General features: G+C 32.9%; 2 protein-coding genes across 2 annotated transcripts; both read right to left on the bottom strand.

Moving 5' to 3' along the window:
* Window positions 1–399: 399 nt before the first annotated feature.
* On the bottom strand, window positions 400–4332 carry LOC148621070 (uncharacterized). Its single transcript, XM_088573890.1, has 2 exons — window positions 2665–4332; window positions 400–1977 (listed from the first exon to the last, which is right to left on the bottom strand). The coding sequence occupies exons 1-2, from the start codon at window positions 4330–4332 to the stop codon at window positions 400–402; spliced, it is 3246 nt and encodes a 1081-aa protein (XP_088430016.1).
* A 5713-nt stretch (window positions 4333–10045) lies between these two features.
* On the bottom strand, window positions 10046–13685 carry LOC148621069 (uncharacterized). The gene is made up of 3 exons (XM_088573889.1): window positions 12021–13685; window positions 10332–11321; window positions 10046–10081 (listed from the first exon to the last, which is right to left on the bottom strand). Exons 1-3 carry the CDS (start codon window positions 13683–13685, stop codon window positions 10046–10048), a joined length of 2691 nt encoding a protein of 896 aa, XP_088430015.1.
* Between the last annotated feature and the right edge of the window lie 3235 nt (window positions 13686–16920).

Below are 16920 nucleotides of genomic sequence, written 5' to 3'. Positions count from 1 at the left end.
TTCACACTAGGGCTTTTACCCACGCAAACGTCATGAATATATTAATCCGCCGTTCATAAAATTTCAAATTTATGTTGAAAATAGCATTAAGTTATTGGGAAAAAATATATAATGATATAGGATAATCAATTTTAACCGTAAATTATCAAAATATAATTATTCGTGGATACAATACTTGAAAATTTAATTTGTGTACGGAACAAGTTCCTCATATTCAATAAATCCTTGCATTCTTTAGCACTCGTGATCATAGTATTTGTTATTCACTCTTTCTTGTTAAATCTCTTATCATTTTTGTAAAATTTGACAGGTTTGTTGCTTTGTCCTGAAAACTGAATTTAATGTTCGTTGATGATTTTTCAGCCGTCAATTCCGCGTGTATGTAACCAATACATTGTCCTATTTAGTTGTTACTTGAGTGTGTAAATTATGTCCATTTGTCGTTGAGGTTGTTTTGTACTTTTCCGCTGTCCTACCTGTAAGTTTCATTTTATATAAATTATAAACACGATGATTACAAATATACGATGTAAAAATGAATACCCCCGTCAACATGTTACATATTGAAATCAAAACAGAGAAAAAAGTTTCCGGGAAAAATGCGTCAACGAATTGAAATATCCAGGAACAACCAGTTATTGTAAACAGTTTAAAATATATTACAAGGTCATTTCTTTTCTGACGTTTTGTACTTTTTTCTGATAAATCAGGTTGCCTACAAATGTGTAAAACCGCGGCTGCAAACATGACCAGATTCATCAGCAAAATTATACCAATAGGTAAAAGAAGAGTTACAATGGCTGCCGTTTTTAAAATGATGAAACATAAATCTCCACCATAACCAATTGATTGCCGGTGTTCGACAAAGTAAGTGATAACAACGTTACAACAGACAATCAATGCTGGAAATCCAAAAATATAAGTGGAATATTTACAAAGAATACTAAATCTTGAATGAGTTTGAATCGCAATATTGGAAGTGAATACCCTGAAAACATGATAGGTACAAATATTAAAGGAGGTAAAAGTACATAGAAAAAAGTAGTGTTGAAGGACACCAATAATTTGACATACTTCATGTCTTGGTTTTTCAAACCAACGAATAAGAAACACAATCGTGTTTAAAGTCAAACATAGAACAAGTATCATGTTATTTACACCCGGAATAGTTCGAAGTGATTTAAAAAGAGCATATGTCACAAAAGTAGCAATTAAACATACAAGTGAAACAAAACTACACAAGAGCCTTGTCACAGAAGTAAGAAGTTCATGGTCGTCTTTGGTTTTAATTGACTTCAACTTTGAATAAAAATCTGCACATAACCTAATCTTGTCTTTGATTCTCATGAAGTCGTTTTGATCAATTGAATATCCGTTAACAATCACGAAATTGCCATTATCTGAATATTCATCAACATCGAATTCCAACTGGGTACAAAGAAGTAAGTCATTAACTGGAAGTGCTATGTTGTTAAATAGTTTGGATGCTCTTTCATAAATGCATCGGTTTGTCATTGCTAGACTTTTTGCAAGTACAGGCGATCTAAAAGCATTGTTGTCCATTCTGAAGGAAATATTTACACCACAGGGTGAAGTGCTAACAAAAGTAGAATTCCTTGCTTGAAGGAGGGATTCCTCGACGAGAAGTCGGTTAACAATATCCGTTGTACATATTTCTAAATATAGATATCCTTCTAAATAGCTAGAGGTTAAATGACATGGTGTATTCGATATCAGGTACCGAATATGTTGATTAGTTTTTCCCTTAACTGAACTACTCTGTAGATGATTAATGGCCTCGCTGGTTATCACCTGATGTAATTGTACCCCTTTTATGTTGAATGGGTTGTTGTATACAGTGGCCTCAATGCCTACAGCAAATATGTAACATAGATTTGTGGTGAACTTTAAAAGGGGTGCACAAGAATTATTCACGAGTACTTTCCCAGGACTACAAGTTAAATATCTGCAGGCATTCTGTAATGGAAAATAAAAGGAATTAGACCAGGAACGTAAAATTATCATATTTTATTATGAATCGAAAATAAGAAAGAAATTTACTTCTGTGGATAAGAAATCTTGAATAATGTATCTGAATAAAAATAATATGTTGTACTTGCCAATATACTTTAAAGGAAGAATTGATGGAGCAACTCTTTTTCCTCTACAGACGGTTGCTAAAAACTGGATTAAAAGACGATTGAATATATACGTAATTGTCTATTTAGTTAATAAAAAATGTCATATGTTTTTTAAATTTTGTCCAACCTCGTCCTGATACTATGTATCGTAAACTTTTCATCAAATTGATCTGATTTATTATCGTTCTGGTTACGTTGGATCACATCCTTTACCACGAACATAACAAAACTGAACAATTTTTGGGATTGATATGTGTGTTTTTTTTACAATTTTGCTTGTTTAAAAAAAACAACTTGAAAGAGTTAATAGTCAGTAATGATATTAACATTATGTTGACTCATGTTGACATCAGTTCTATGCAAAGACCCAAACACTAATGCGTTACAGTTTTACAACATAAGACAGAATTTGAAATATGTCTTTTAACAGTGTTAATAAATTGCACATATCTTATTTGCGAAACCTTTTATTTCTGCAATTGCTTTTTAATCAGATCGTTTGTGTTTGATAAGAATAACCTACCGATTTCTCATCAAACATTTGATTATGTGAGCATTTATATGGTATTCTCTGATTGATGTAGCCATCGTATGAAGTAAGAGAAAACATTGCCCTGTATCCACCACCTTGTCCATTCCCGCCAGGGCTGTTGTGATAGCAAGTCCGGCAAAAAACACTCAACACATTTATTTCTCCCTGTGCCACAGATTCACATTTTGATAACGATAGACTAAATATTATCCCAAAATCTTTGTAACAAAGATCGTATGCATCTATATCGTTGTTACAAAAATAGCAGAATATATTATAATACCCTTTGTAAGCTAAGAGGTTATCATCTTCAAGTTTTAAACAAGCTTGTGAAATATGTGATAAATATCCTGTGGTATTGTTAGTACATGTTCGAATAAGGTCTTCTTTCTTAAAGCATTCAAAGGTCTCTGTTGTCATTGTTACTACTCTTGCAAAAATACAGTTTCGGATTTGTGCTTCGTTTTTCAGTTGCCCAATTGTGTAAAACATGCTAAATATCTCTTGATTGTGACACACTATTTCAAATTGCCACGGGCGTACAATTTCAACATCTTTGTTGTAGACGTAGCTAAAGTTGATGGTGGCAGACATAACTCCTCTTTGACCTGGCTTGTAACCATTTCCACAGATGTCGGTAAAAACTAAATACTTATTGTGAGGAAACTCCTCATAATTTTTGGATAGGTACATTATATCTCTGATAAAAATACCCGATGTGTTTGAGTAACTAAGATAGGAGTATATATTTTTGTACGGATATGAAGCCTGGTTGAAAGAAGTACTCATGCATGACTCATAAAATGGACTCCCTTGTGGGCACATATTACTTATCTTTAAATCGCCAACAGGTGGATTGCACATGTAACAAAATATATTCCTGAACATTCCAATTGGCTGAGTTATACTTAGGCATGCGTAGTCTAAAGCTTCATCGTATTCGATCCATGTTCCGGTTACATTGCACTCTGATATGACAGTTGAAGGAATGTGCAACTGAGTTTCTATATACATAGCTTCGTTGTTTACAATTGTGCTTATTGTACAATTATGTTGATCTGCAGTTTCAATTATTTCATTTAAAGAATTCAACATGTTAAAGTCAGTTGTTATCAAGCACTTAAAATCAACTATCCATTGTTCTACATTGGTGTTATCATTATTGCATTTCGAACAATAAATATTATCATAAGTCAAGTATGTGTCAGATGAAGTGGCGGGAAGTGACGTTAGTCTACTTTTGACATCTCCTACAGCTACACATTTTCTTTCTATCTCATAGTCACTTGTTGATGGACAGTTTTTTACTATCCGATATGCTTCTGGTTTTCCTGGCGATTCGTAACCAAAGAAATTAGAAGCATTAAAATTGCGATGAATAATTCCATCAAAATGAGTTCGCTCTGGAAGTCCTAGAAAATAATCAAGGCAGCAAGATCTCGTCATAAGACAATACGGAGAACACGAACATTTCTTACATATCGCTGGCCTATCTTCTGCTATTATTTTAGTTGTATTACTTTGTCTACACGACATTGGTCCACAAAGACTTGTGTAGCTATCTAACGCTTTCTTGTAATGATTACTGTATTCAGTAGTCATATCAGACTTGCAAGTCAAACAGCTTAGCGTCACTAGAAGCAGCTGGTAATACGACATTATAACCTAGGAGTGTACTTTCTGTAAAAAAGGCAAATGTTTATATCGACTTTTATAATGGGTTCATCTAGGTCAGAGAGACAGAACACCACACTGCCAGAAAACCTACTGCTTGACTTATTGTCTATATAATTGGATTATAAAATCAATTTGTCAACTAGTACTGCTATGCACGAAGGTTGGTGGGGGGTTGGGTAATGACCTTGATTACCTTTTTAGTTTTGGTTGGAATTTTTGGCGTTAGGGTAAGTAAACCAGCGGTTGCTGGTAGGATATCTGACCATAGTATGTCGTAGTAGCGACGCTCTGGCTAACTATCAGACCCCAAAACCTATTACATGAAACATTCTATTCTATGATCTGGCAAAATTGTATATATATATATATATTCAATGAACTGATAATGTTGTAAAAATATGTTTAACTTGACTTTTTATGAGCAATTCGGCGGGTGTTTCTAGAAAAGCAGAGGACGCTTACCCTACCGGTGCACCTGGTCCTTGCTCCCAGTTTTTAGTGGAGTCCGAGTTTCTCAATTGCTTATTTTGTATGTATGATTTTAGTTACTTTATGTTCTTTGTTGTGTATGTCTGTTTTCCATGTCTGGTCTTTGTCCCTGGATTACATTCTTTTGATTATCGCTATAACCTTGGTTCCCTTGATTACTCTTTAACATATTTTAAAAGAATTTTTGACGAACAGATTGTATGGATGGTAAAATCACAATGTTAATGGGAAAATGCCTTCTTCACGGGGAGAATATAAATTGGGGAAGATGTTAAAGAGGAGATAATTGGTGGAAAAATGAAAATGTCCTATGAAAATGTCCTATTAAAATGTAATGGGAAACTAGCTTTAAAAAAAAAACGAGAAAAAGAATTGATGACCCCCAATTTTCTTTTTGAAATATGACATAATGGCAGTCAATTGTTTGTTTTATGTAAATTTATTTTAAAAAATATATATATATACCAGTTTTTATTAGTTTGTGAAATAATTAAAGTTCTCTTCAGAATTCATATTCAATGTTATAAGAGGAATCAAGGGAACCAAGGTTACAGAGGTAATCATGGGAACCAAGGTTATAGCGGTAATCAAAAGAATGCAATCACGGGACAAAGACCAGACATTGAAAACAGACATACACATAAAAAAAAACATCAAGTAACTAAAATCATAAATATAAAGTAACAAAAGCAAATGAGCAACTCGGAGTCTTCTAAAAACTGGGAGCATGGACCACGTGCCTTAATACGGCTAAAATATCTCAAAATAAGGTTCGTTGACCTATATTTGTACAGGATGTTCACTCAAGGTCATCTTTAAGATAAAAAAAGGAAAATCTATTTTCTAGATATATTAGGTATGATCTACCTTGAAGTAATAAAAAAATACTTCCAAACTTGATATTGTTCTTTCTAGTCCTTAAGAGAGGGAAAAAGTTTTAACAATTAGCCATTTTTTTTGTAAAAGGTACAATTTTATCGAAAATTTGCACATACATTTATGTAGTAAAAACATAACAACTAAAACATATACGAGTTAAATAGCACTCCACATAAGAATCATGCAAAATGTGATACATGGTTTGAGAGCCTACATATTTTTATTTTTGATATCTTGTTTAAAATGCTTTAGTAAACAGAAATTAACATTTGGTTTTTCATATAACCCGTGCTCATAGGAGATAAAAATTGTATAGAATGCCCTGTAGAATTCAAAAGTAAGGGAGATAACGCTGTAAATGTCACTCGAATACAATAGAATCTATTGGATTTTCAATGTTGATTATCTCCTAAGAGCAGGCAGATTTGAATGAATAATAACGCATTTCATAATATAGACCCATAAAACAACTTAATTACAAAAATAGAAATATGTAGCCTTTTTTTGGGTGTATCACATTTTTCAGATTTTGCATGATTCTTAAAAAGACAGCTACTTAAGTGGTTGTCTAACTCCAAGAAAGTTAAACATATAAATAATTTGCTGAAAAAATGTTTTATTCATATAAATGTTACAAAGGTAGAACATAAGGAAATATCTTAATCCTAAAACAGCGATCTTCAATTGTTTTCTGTGAGTCCAATGTTTAAGGCGCCTCACTTGCTTGTACTTTGTGCTACTTTTACTTAAAAATATTTTCGCGACTCCTTCTAACTATTCCTTTTTTTTTTAATTTACCAAAATTAAATTATAGTACATACCGTCTTTATATCAGACTGACCGAAAGAGATTTGGTTAAATCCTAGTCTTTTCTAGAAATTTGATATCAATTATATGAATTATTGAAACATTTATAAAATAAACGGTTCAATGAAATACGAATTTTATAACCATTTATTGAACTCATCTCGATCGTAATTAAACATACGAATATTAAACTATTAAATATTCATGGATTAGGAATGACCAATTGCCAAAAGTCAATAAGGGGAATCACTTTTTAATGTTATTCATTATGATAAAACAAACAGAGGACGTCGCACTTAACATTGTAGACCCATACGACAAATAAATTTACCAGGAATACATTCCTTTCTTAAGTATCAGTCTTTATTAGAATCAGACAGTGGCTGAAACATGGTATGAAAAAAAAAAAACAAAAAAAACAAAAAAAACACCAATTTGAAAGTTTGACTATATGCACCATCATAATCGAGGAAAAATACAAGATTTTCCATATCACCTTGTAAAATTGAGTTATAATTTCATTAAAATGCACTGAAAATAAACATTTCAGGCAGAGATAACTCAAAAACCTCATTTTTCTTACATTCTATCGAAAAATTTATGAACAAATCAAGTGATGCAGAGATCAAATAATATCAACTAGAGAAAAACATGCTTGAATATTTATTTTTAGATCAATGAGTTTGCTGACGATCTATGTGGGGCGAATTATAGTATTTTAATGGCAATACTTCAGGCACTATTAATCGATGGTGTTGTTTTAATTGTAAATAACGTTTACAGATGCAAATGGATTGAATACGGTATTTTTGGGAGTAGTTCGAAAGCGATACTGGTAGATTTTATTGTATATAGTTTGTTCTAAAAGTTTACCATTACATCAAAAGAATGACTTAATACAAATTCTATCAAGATGCTTTCTAGGATTAATGCGTAAGTTTAAATGACCAAAAAAGTCAATTCCGAAGTATCATAGTTGATGTGGAGTAGATTGCTTTTGTTACTTTGTATGTATGATTTGACAAATATATAGTTCTTGGTAGAGATTCCTCATCCTTTGAAATAATTCCAAATCATCTTCCAAATATACAGAGGAAGATGTTTACAAAATGCTGGAATTTTTAATCGACAACATATGTGTCTAGTGTGGTGGACGTGTTTTTCAACAACCGGTCGGCATTCCAATGGGAACAAATTGTGCTCCTTTACTTGCTGACCTATTCCTTCACTCTTATGAGGCTGACTTTATAGCTAATCTGATTCGTAAGAAATAATATCGTTTGGCTGGATTCTTTAATCTCGGTTTCCGCTATATAGATTATTATCTTTAAACAATCCTAATTTCGGGGATTTGATACATCGCATCTACCGAAAAGAACTTGAGATAAGGATACTACAGATACTGTGAAGGCAGCCTCATATCTTGACCTACACTTAGAAATCGATGGTAAAAGAAAACTATTGACCAAACTTTACGACAAATGTGATGACTTTTCATTCAAAATTGTCAACTTTCCTTTCATCTGTGGCAACATCCCTTCAGGAGTCCGAGTTGTTCATTTGCTTTTTTTACTTTGTATGTATGAGTTTAGTTTCTTTATGTTCTTTGTTGTGTATGTCTGTTTTCCATGTCTGGTCTTTGTACCTGGATTGCATTCTTTTGATTACCGCTATAACCTTGGTTCCCTTGATTACTCTTTCAATGACTTCACACATATTTTACACCCTAACGCCCATAAGGGGTCATCAAAAATATTGTCAAAATCAAAATTACATACAGGTAAAAATAGGGATCAATCAAAGCAGGATAAGCCATTAATGTATACCAGATCCCAGGTGAAATGATTATTGATTATTCTTTTTTAACCATTAATTTATAATTTCAAAATTAAGATTGAATAGGGACGAACATTTGTTTAACTGCGAAAAGAAATTTGTTCGGTACTCGGTACGAAATTTGTGCCGCAAATTCAACCACATGCGTTTTATGTCTCTACTTGAGAAAAGGTAATCAAGGGAACCAAGGTTATAGGGTATACCAATATTTATGTCAAAATTTAACAATTGCTTTTTTAAAAAGCAAACATTTTGACGATAAAAACAGCTTAACTTAAGATTTCGAATTTGTTAAAGTGAAACTTTCGACTTATAGAAAAATATATTCGTTCGTCCCGAAAATCGAAAATCTGTGATAGAGTTTATGATGAAAATGTTTATAAAACAACTTACCTTTTAAAAACTATAGTGAAGATCTCAAAATACTTTTTTTAACATGACCAAGTAAATGCCCTCTATAAAGTATTCGAGAGAAAAAAGTATTACAGAAACTTGGTAATGTAGATTAAATACTTTCTATTTGGAGAAGACATAATGCAACGGAAATACATCCATTAAATATGTAATGGACACTTAAATACTTTACTCTTAAATAGCATTTTAAGTCATGTAGCTTTCATATTTTAGACAAAAATTGCTTTTAAAATGTCATTTTTAGACAACTGTTTGGATGTGCCGTGTCTTTTATCAGTATTGTATTGTAATGATTTTAGTAACGCAAATTATTTAAAACTTTCTACTGAAACAGAATGGAGAGTGCATATAGGCCAATTATAAAAACAAAAACTCACATTTCATTTGATATCAGTGTTTATTGGGTTTATTTTCATAGATTTACTTTTTAAAAGTAAGCAAATAAAAATGCAACGGTAACATCGGTCGAATTGACAGATTTTTGTTGTTTTTTAGAATAAGAGAAAAATGTATTTATGGTTCTTGTTATTTCTATAGTATAATGAAAAACATACTTTTTTACCATCAGATTTTCATAACAATAGGGTGTGTAAGTCTCGTCATGTGACCCTGTGATTTTACGAGAATGGGTCCTAGTCTACCATTCAAAAGCATAGTGATTTTTCATTTATAGAGCGTTAAGTGTTCAATGAAGTAAGAAAATACATAAACTAGAAGATTTTGAATTGTTATACAGCGTTTCATGTACCCGGAAGTAAACATTAAAATACAGATCGGTCTCCGATATTCAATATGTTCTATATCGGAAATTCCGGTACAGAAAATGAAACTAGAACGAGACTTACATACCCTATTCAAATCTTTTACATGTTTTTATCTTGTTATTCTTAGTTAGAAACTTGAATTAAAAGCCTCGTGATCCAGTCATTTTAGTCATGCGATAAATTATTATTCCACACAAAATTGACCTACTTAGTTATCACTTGATTGTGTGAAATGTGCACATTCGAATTTGAGTTTGTTTTATACTTTCCTACTATTCTACCCGTTAGTTTCATTTTATATAAATTATAAACACGATGATTACAAATATACGATGTAAAAATGAATACCCCCGTCAACATGTTACATATTGAAATCAAAACAGAGAAAATAGTTTCCGGGAAAAATGCGTCAACGAATTGAAATATCCAGGAACAACCAGTTATTGTAAACAGTTTAAAATATATTACAAGGTCATTTCTTTTCTGACGTTTTGTACTTTTTTCTGCTAAATCAGGTTGTCTACAAATGTGTAAAACCGCGGCTGCAAACATGACCAGATTCATCAGCAAAATTATACCAATAGGTAAAAGAAGAGTTACAATGGCTGCCGTTTTTAAAATGATGAAACATAAATCTCCACCATAACCAATTGATTGCCGGTGTTCGACAAAGTAAGTGATAACAACGTTACAACAGACAATTAATGCTGGAAGTCCAAAAATAAATATGAAATATTTACAAAGAATGCTAAATTTTGAATGAGTTTGAATCACAATATTGGAAGTAAATACCCTGAAAACATGATAGGTACAGATGTTAAAAGATGTGAAAGTACATAGAAAAAAGTAATGTTGAAGGACACCGATAATTTGACATACTTCATGTCTTGGTTTTTCTAACCAACGAATAAGAAACACAATCGTGTTCAAAGCTAAACATAGAACAAGTATCATGTTATTTACACCCGGAATAGTTCGAAGTGATTTAAAAAGAGCATATGTTACAAACGTTGCAATTAAACATACAATGGAAACACAGCTACATAAGTGCCTTGTCACAGAAATAAGAATATCATCATCGTCTTTGGTTTTAATTGACTTCAACTTTGAATAAAAATCTGCACATAACCTAATCTTGTCTTTGATTCTCATGAAATCGTTTTGATCAATTGAATATCCCTTAACAATCACGTGATTGCCATTATCTGAATATTCATCAACATCGAATTCCAACTGGGTACATAGAAGTAAATCATTCACTGGAAGTGCTATATGGTTACTTAGTTTGGATGTTTTTTCATAAATGCATCGTTCTGTCATTGCTAGACTATTTACAAGTACAGGCGATCTAAAAGCATTGTTGTCCGTTCTGAAGGAAATATTTACACCACAGGGTGAAGTGTCAACAAAAGTAGAATCTCTTGCTTGAAGGAGGGATTCCTCGACGAGAAGTCGGTTAACAATGCCCGTTGTACATATTTCTAAGTAAAGATATCCTTCTAAATATGCAGAGGTTAAATGGCATGGTGTATTTAATATCAGGTACTGAATAGGTTGATTAATTCTTCCTTTAAATACACTACTCTGTAGATAATTTGTTGCCTCGTCGGTTATAACTTGCAGTAATTGTAACCCTTTATTGTTGAGTGGGTTGTTGTGAACAGTGACCCCAATGCCTACAGCAAATATGTAACATAGATTTGTGGTGAACTTTAAAAGAGATATACAAGAACCATTCACTAGAACTTTCCCAGGACTACAAGTTAAATATCTACATACATTCTGTAATGAAAAATATAAAGAATTAAATTAGAAATGTGAAAATAAATCATTGTACTCTATAATGAATCAAAATGAAAAGAAATATTTCAGTTTACTAGAAATCTTCACTAACGTATCTGAGCAAAATAATTTGTTGTATGAGCCAAAATGTTTTTAAAAAGTTTCGAAGAACCAACTCTTGTACCATTTTAGAGAGTTACTAAAAGCTGAATGAAAAGATTAAATATATACTTATTTGTCTATTCACCCAGGCAGACCTCTACCAACCTACCTGTTTTCGTCAATTAAAAAAATAATATACTCATTAAAATTTGCGCAACCTCGTTCTGATATTTTGTATTGGCAATGCTTTCATAAAAATTGATCTAATTTCTTCCTGTTTAATTGGCTGCTTTTTTAACCCATAAAAAGTAAAAATGCTTTAGGAGTGACATGTCTTATTGAAAAGAAAATCATATTTATCAGTAAGCGAAGATATATACGTATTTTTTATTTTTTTACGTCGCTTTATGCGAAGTCCAAAACATAGATATATATTTCACAGCTTTATAATAAAGATTATTTAATGTGTCTTTTGTATATTTCAACATCTGTGTTTATGAATTACGGGTTTCTTGACAAAACATCATTATAGGCGAAATTCTGCACTTCCCCTATAGTTTGACAATCAGGAAATTGTATTTGATAAGAATAACCTACTGATTTTTCATCATAAATTTGATTATGCGAACATGCTGGTGATATCCTCTGTCTGATGGAGCTCTTGTATGACGTAAGAGAAAACATGGCCCTGTATCCACCTTGCCCGTTATCTGCCGGAAAAAGGTTAGTGCAAGAATAACAAAAAACACTCCTCACGCCAATATCTCTCACATAATTACAATTTCTTAATGAAACGTCATATATTATCCCAAAATCGTTCAGACAAAAATTAAAAAGTTCAGTTTTGTTATCACAGAAATAACAGAATATATTATAATATCCCCTGTAAGCTAAGAGGTTTTCATCTTCAGTCATTAAACAAGCTTTTGAAACATATGATAAAGATCCTGTCGTATTGTCACTGCATGTCCGAATAAGGTCTTCTTTCTTAAAGCATTCAAAGTTTGTTCTTGCTGTTGTTGCTGCTTTGAAAAAACTACAGTTTCGGCTATGTGCCTCGATTTCAAGTTGTTCAATTGTGTAAAAAATGCTAAATATCTCTGGATTGTGACACACTATTTCAAATTGCCATGGGCGTACAACTTCAACATCTTTGTTGTAGTCGTAGCTTGAGTGGTTAGCGGCTGACGTAACTCCTCTTTGACCTGGCTTGTAACCATTTCCACAGATGTCGGTAAAAACTAAATACTTATTGTGAGGAAACTCCTCATAATTTTTGTTTAGGTACATTATATCTCTGATAAAAATATCCGATGTGTTTGAGTAACTGAGATAGGAGTATATATTTTTGTACGGATATGAAGCCTGATTGAAAGGAGTACTTATGCATGAGTCATAAAATAGACTTCCTTGTGGGCACATAGTTCTTATCTTTAAATCGCCAACCGGTGGATTGCACATGTAACAAAATATATTCCTGAACATTCCAATTGGCTGAGTTATACTTAGGCATGCGTAGTCTAAAGCTTCATCATATTCGAACCATGTTCCGGTTACATTGCACTCTGATATGACAGTTGAAGGAATGTGCGAACGAGTTTCTATATACATAGCTCCGATATTAGGGATTGTGCTTATTGTACAATTGTGTTTATCTACAAATTCAACTATTTCATTAAATGAATTCATCATGTTTAAGTCCGTTTCTTGCGAGCACTTAAAATCAACTTTTAGCATCCATTGTTCTACATTGGTGTAGTCATTATGGCATTTCGCGCAATTAATGTTATCATAAGTCAGGTAGGTGTTAGATGACGTCACAGGAAGTGATTTTATTCTACTTACGACATCCCTTGCAGCTGCACATTTTCTTTCTATCTCATAGTCACTTGTTGATGGACAGTTTTTTACTATCCGATATGCTTCTGGCTTTCCTGGCGATTCGTAACCAAAAGAATAAGAAGCATTAAAATTGCGATGAATAATTCCATCAAAATGAGTTCGTTCCGGAAGTCCTAGATAATAATCAGGACAGCAAGATCTCGTCATAAGACAATGCGGAGAACACGAACATTTCTTACATACGGCTGGCATATCTTCCATTCTTATTTTAATTGTATTACTTTGTCTACATGACATTGGTCCACAAAGACTTGTGTAGCTATCTAACGCTCTCTTGTAATCATGGCTATATTCAGAAGTTATATCAGATCTGTATGTCAAACAACTTAGCATCACTAGAAGAAGCTGGCAAGTCGACATTTTTATCTGGCTACTGTTCCCTCTGTAAAAAAAATATTACGATGTTTATAATGGGTCCCACACAAAAGAGAGAGAGAGAAGAGAGAAAGCTCCACTGTTTGATAACCTACTGCTTGACTTGTCGGCAATTCAATTTTTAATTTGTCAACTAGTACCATTATGTGCCAGGGGTGGAGTGTACACCCTTGACTGGCCGTTCCTCTGGGTTGTAGGTGCTGAGCCTAGTTTTATGGGTATCTGACCGAATAATTTGGCCAGAGTAAATTCTACTTGTAGGTTCTTCCTTACGTTGACGGTCTAGCCTTCTTTAAAAAAGCCACGTGGGTCACTCTTACTGTTTAAGAGAACGTCAAATGAATAGTGTTAATAATTATCGGGATAGCTAGCGGAAGAATTCGGTCAGCTGAGCGGCTGTGTTGTTGTTCTGGCCTACAACCAGACACCAAGCCTTGTAACATTTCCGCTCAACTAGTATAACTGAATGGTGTTAAATGTCACTGAAAAAAAATGTCACCTGATCCTGTAATTTTAATAAGTCAGCTACCCTTCAACACCAGCGTATGAGGTTTTTATATCTCAACTCATACGTTATGCCAGGGCTTTCTCAAACGAAGCGGATTTTTTTTTGTATCGTGCAAGAATTATTACAAATAAGCTTTTGGAAGAAGGTAATGTTGCTGCAAGATTAAAGTCATCACTACAGAAGCTTTATGGTCGCCATCATGAACTCCTGGATAGCTTTGGTGCATCCATCTGCACATAGGAACCTACTTTTTCGCCATGTCATAGGTTTTCTTTTCTCTTTCGTCTACCCCAACATTTTATGAGGATATATTTTTAGAACAGCAAAGGATGCCAAGAAATGTGTTGTGCGGTGAAATTTGTTAATCTGTCAAAGTCGGCGAAAGATTATTTTGTTCAGCTATCTCTCACGATTTTTTGACAGATGCAGATAGATTCTGATTTCATTCCGATTCAACTGATGTATGACACAAGAAATTCGGTTGAGTGGAACAGGTCGGGCGAGATGAAAAACCGACATAGTACGTGTCTAACTTTCGTTTCCCTTTTGTTTACAAATGCTCAAATTATCTATAGATTCAAGACAAAGTGACACAGTGGGTTATTAATTGCGATATCCGATATTTCTTCTCCATATGGGCTTTATTATAGGAAAAATAGTAGTATCTATTTCTCTGCATGATGTTTATCAATTATGAAATTTTAAAAAGATTACAAATGTGTGCGGAAAACCAAAAAAAATGCAAAACTTCCGTTACCTTCAAACTATTGATGGTGGTTGAAAAAAAAGATGGTCAACCTCTATTCCCATGGTGATTTTTCGATCTCTGAATGAAATGCGACAACAAAAATGTTTTTTGAGTCCTAGTTTTAATTAGAAATTACTGAAAAATTTGAAAATGTTAGTATTGTCGGCTGTGGGAAAATCAATACAACCGTCTTCCCTATAACCGTGCACATTCGTACCTCATCCACTGTATTGCAGTGAATGTTTTAAGTTTGTAATACACGTGTACATGATGCTGCACATTTTGAATTCATTTGCATATATCCAAAGGATTCTGTAAACTAATTTGCATACAAAATTGACTTTTGTGACACAAAATTGAATTTCGTCTCACAGAATTGAATTTAGTGACACAGAATTGACTTTTGTGACACAGAATTGAATATTGTCTCACAAAATTGAATTTTATCTCACAGAATTGAATTTTGTGTCACAAAATTAAATACTGTGACACAAAATAGACTTTTGTCCCACAAAATTGATTATTGTGACACTAAATTGATTTTGATTACAAAAAGTCCCATTCGGCGCCCCGTAACTCTTAACTATGTTTTTTTTTAAATTACCAAAATTGAATTATAGTACATACTATAAATATCAGACTGACGGAAAAGTTTTAGTTAAATCCTAGTCTTTCTGGAAATTTTAAAGATCTATATTAATTATCTATGTATTTATAACATTATCAGATCATTAATTTCGAATTTTATAAACTATTAAACCCTATCCTGATCGTAATCAAGCATAGAAGTATTAAACTATTACTAATTCATGGATTAGAAATAACCAATTGCCAGAGGTCAATGAAAGGAATCACTCTTCAGTAGTCCTGCCTTTTTATGATTAATTCTTATATGGCGTGCCTCAAAGCTCTTCGTGGTAATAAAGCGATTAACATATGACCAACGTCATAGACTGGTTATTTGAAGAAACTAGTCCTGTAAGAATCGAAATAAATCGCAGAAACTCCATTTTATCATTGTTTTCCAACTGGATGACCATTTACGTCGTTATTTAACCCCTAGATATCACTCGGGGGTAATACAATGCGACATATAAATGGCGAGACCGTGGTAAATCAATACTAAAATGGAGTTTTATTGGCAGAGGACGTTGAGTCCAACATAAATGACTCATGCGGCAAATCAATTTACAGAGTATACAATCCTGTTTTGACCTAAACCAATATCTGATATGGTTACACTGATTTGCAGATCTGTGGAAAAATAAATATACATTTCTTATCTGTTCATATTTTTGTTCTCTTTGTTCTAATGTTACTTACTTATTAATATTTTTTTTCATTTTTTCAAGCCAAGCCATGGGATACGTCATCACATTTCCCATACAACTACAACATTGTGTATCCTTCAATAATCATGATAAGTCGTAATTTTTAGCATACTGAAACTTGGATCACGTGCTTCAGTAGAGTAATTTTGTCTTTTTTCTAGAAACAACAAAAACCGTGAACCCTACTTACTTACAGACACAATCATTGTTTTAATTAAGTTGATGTTATGACCATCGGTTGAATTAGTTTGATATCAACGCTGTAGTCTATTTCAGGCCGAGTTCTATTTTCAAACTTTTCCTTGATTCTTATGTTGGTTTAATCTCAGTTTGATACTTTCCAAATTAACAAATACCATTAAATATATGCAGATGGCTGACCACAGTATTTCAAGAGTTGTTAGAATGGTACAACTTCGAAAGATATACACGGTACTAGGACACACCTTTTGGTGAATTGTTTATTCTTTTATGTGAATTTGTTAAATTCCTTTATTCACCATTACACCGAGAATGTGAAAAAAAATGCTATCCAAGAACGGAACAACAATTTTCATTGGTTCAAATTTCAATGTCTCGTAGTTGATTCAGTGAAGCAACACAGGGCAGTACGTTTTGGATAAACCAAGTATG

The sequence above is a fragment of the Perna viridis genome, chromosome 3 (genome assembly GCF_037379345.1).
Source record: "Perna viridis isolate PV_CMFRI_1.1 ecotype Kerala chromosome 3, ASM3737934v1, whole genome shotgun sequence".
NCBI classification, from domain to species: Eukaryota; Metazoa; Mollusca; class Bivalvia; order Mytilida; family Mytilidae; genus Perna; species Perna viridis.
The sequence above is the reverse complement of the archived record's forward strand: the minus strand, read 5'-3'. Positions and strand labels throughout refer to the sequence as shown.

Bases quoted from the DNA above. Each gene is read 5' to 3' on its own strand.
- LOC148621069 (XM_088573889.1), bottom strand. From the start codon at position 13,685: ATGTCGACTTGCCAGCTTCTTCTAGTGATGCTAAGTTGTTTGACATAC. The intron at 11,322-12,020 runs GTAGGTTATTCT...TTTTCATTACAG, and splicing joins AAATTTATGATGAAAAATCA to AATGTATGTAGATATTTAAC. The intron at 10,082-10,331 runs GTATTTACTTCC...TCATGTTTGCAG, and splicing joins GTACCTATCATGTTTTCAGG to CCGCGGTTTTACACATTTGT.
- LOC148621070 (XM_088573890.1), bottom strand. From the start codon at position 4,332: ATGTCGTATTACCAGCTGCTTCTAGTGACGCTAAGCTGTTTGACTTGC. The intron at 1,978-2,664 runs GTAGGTTATTCT...TTTCCATTACAG, and splicing joins AAATGTTTGATGAGAAATCG to AATGCCTGCAGATATTTAAC.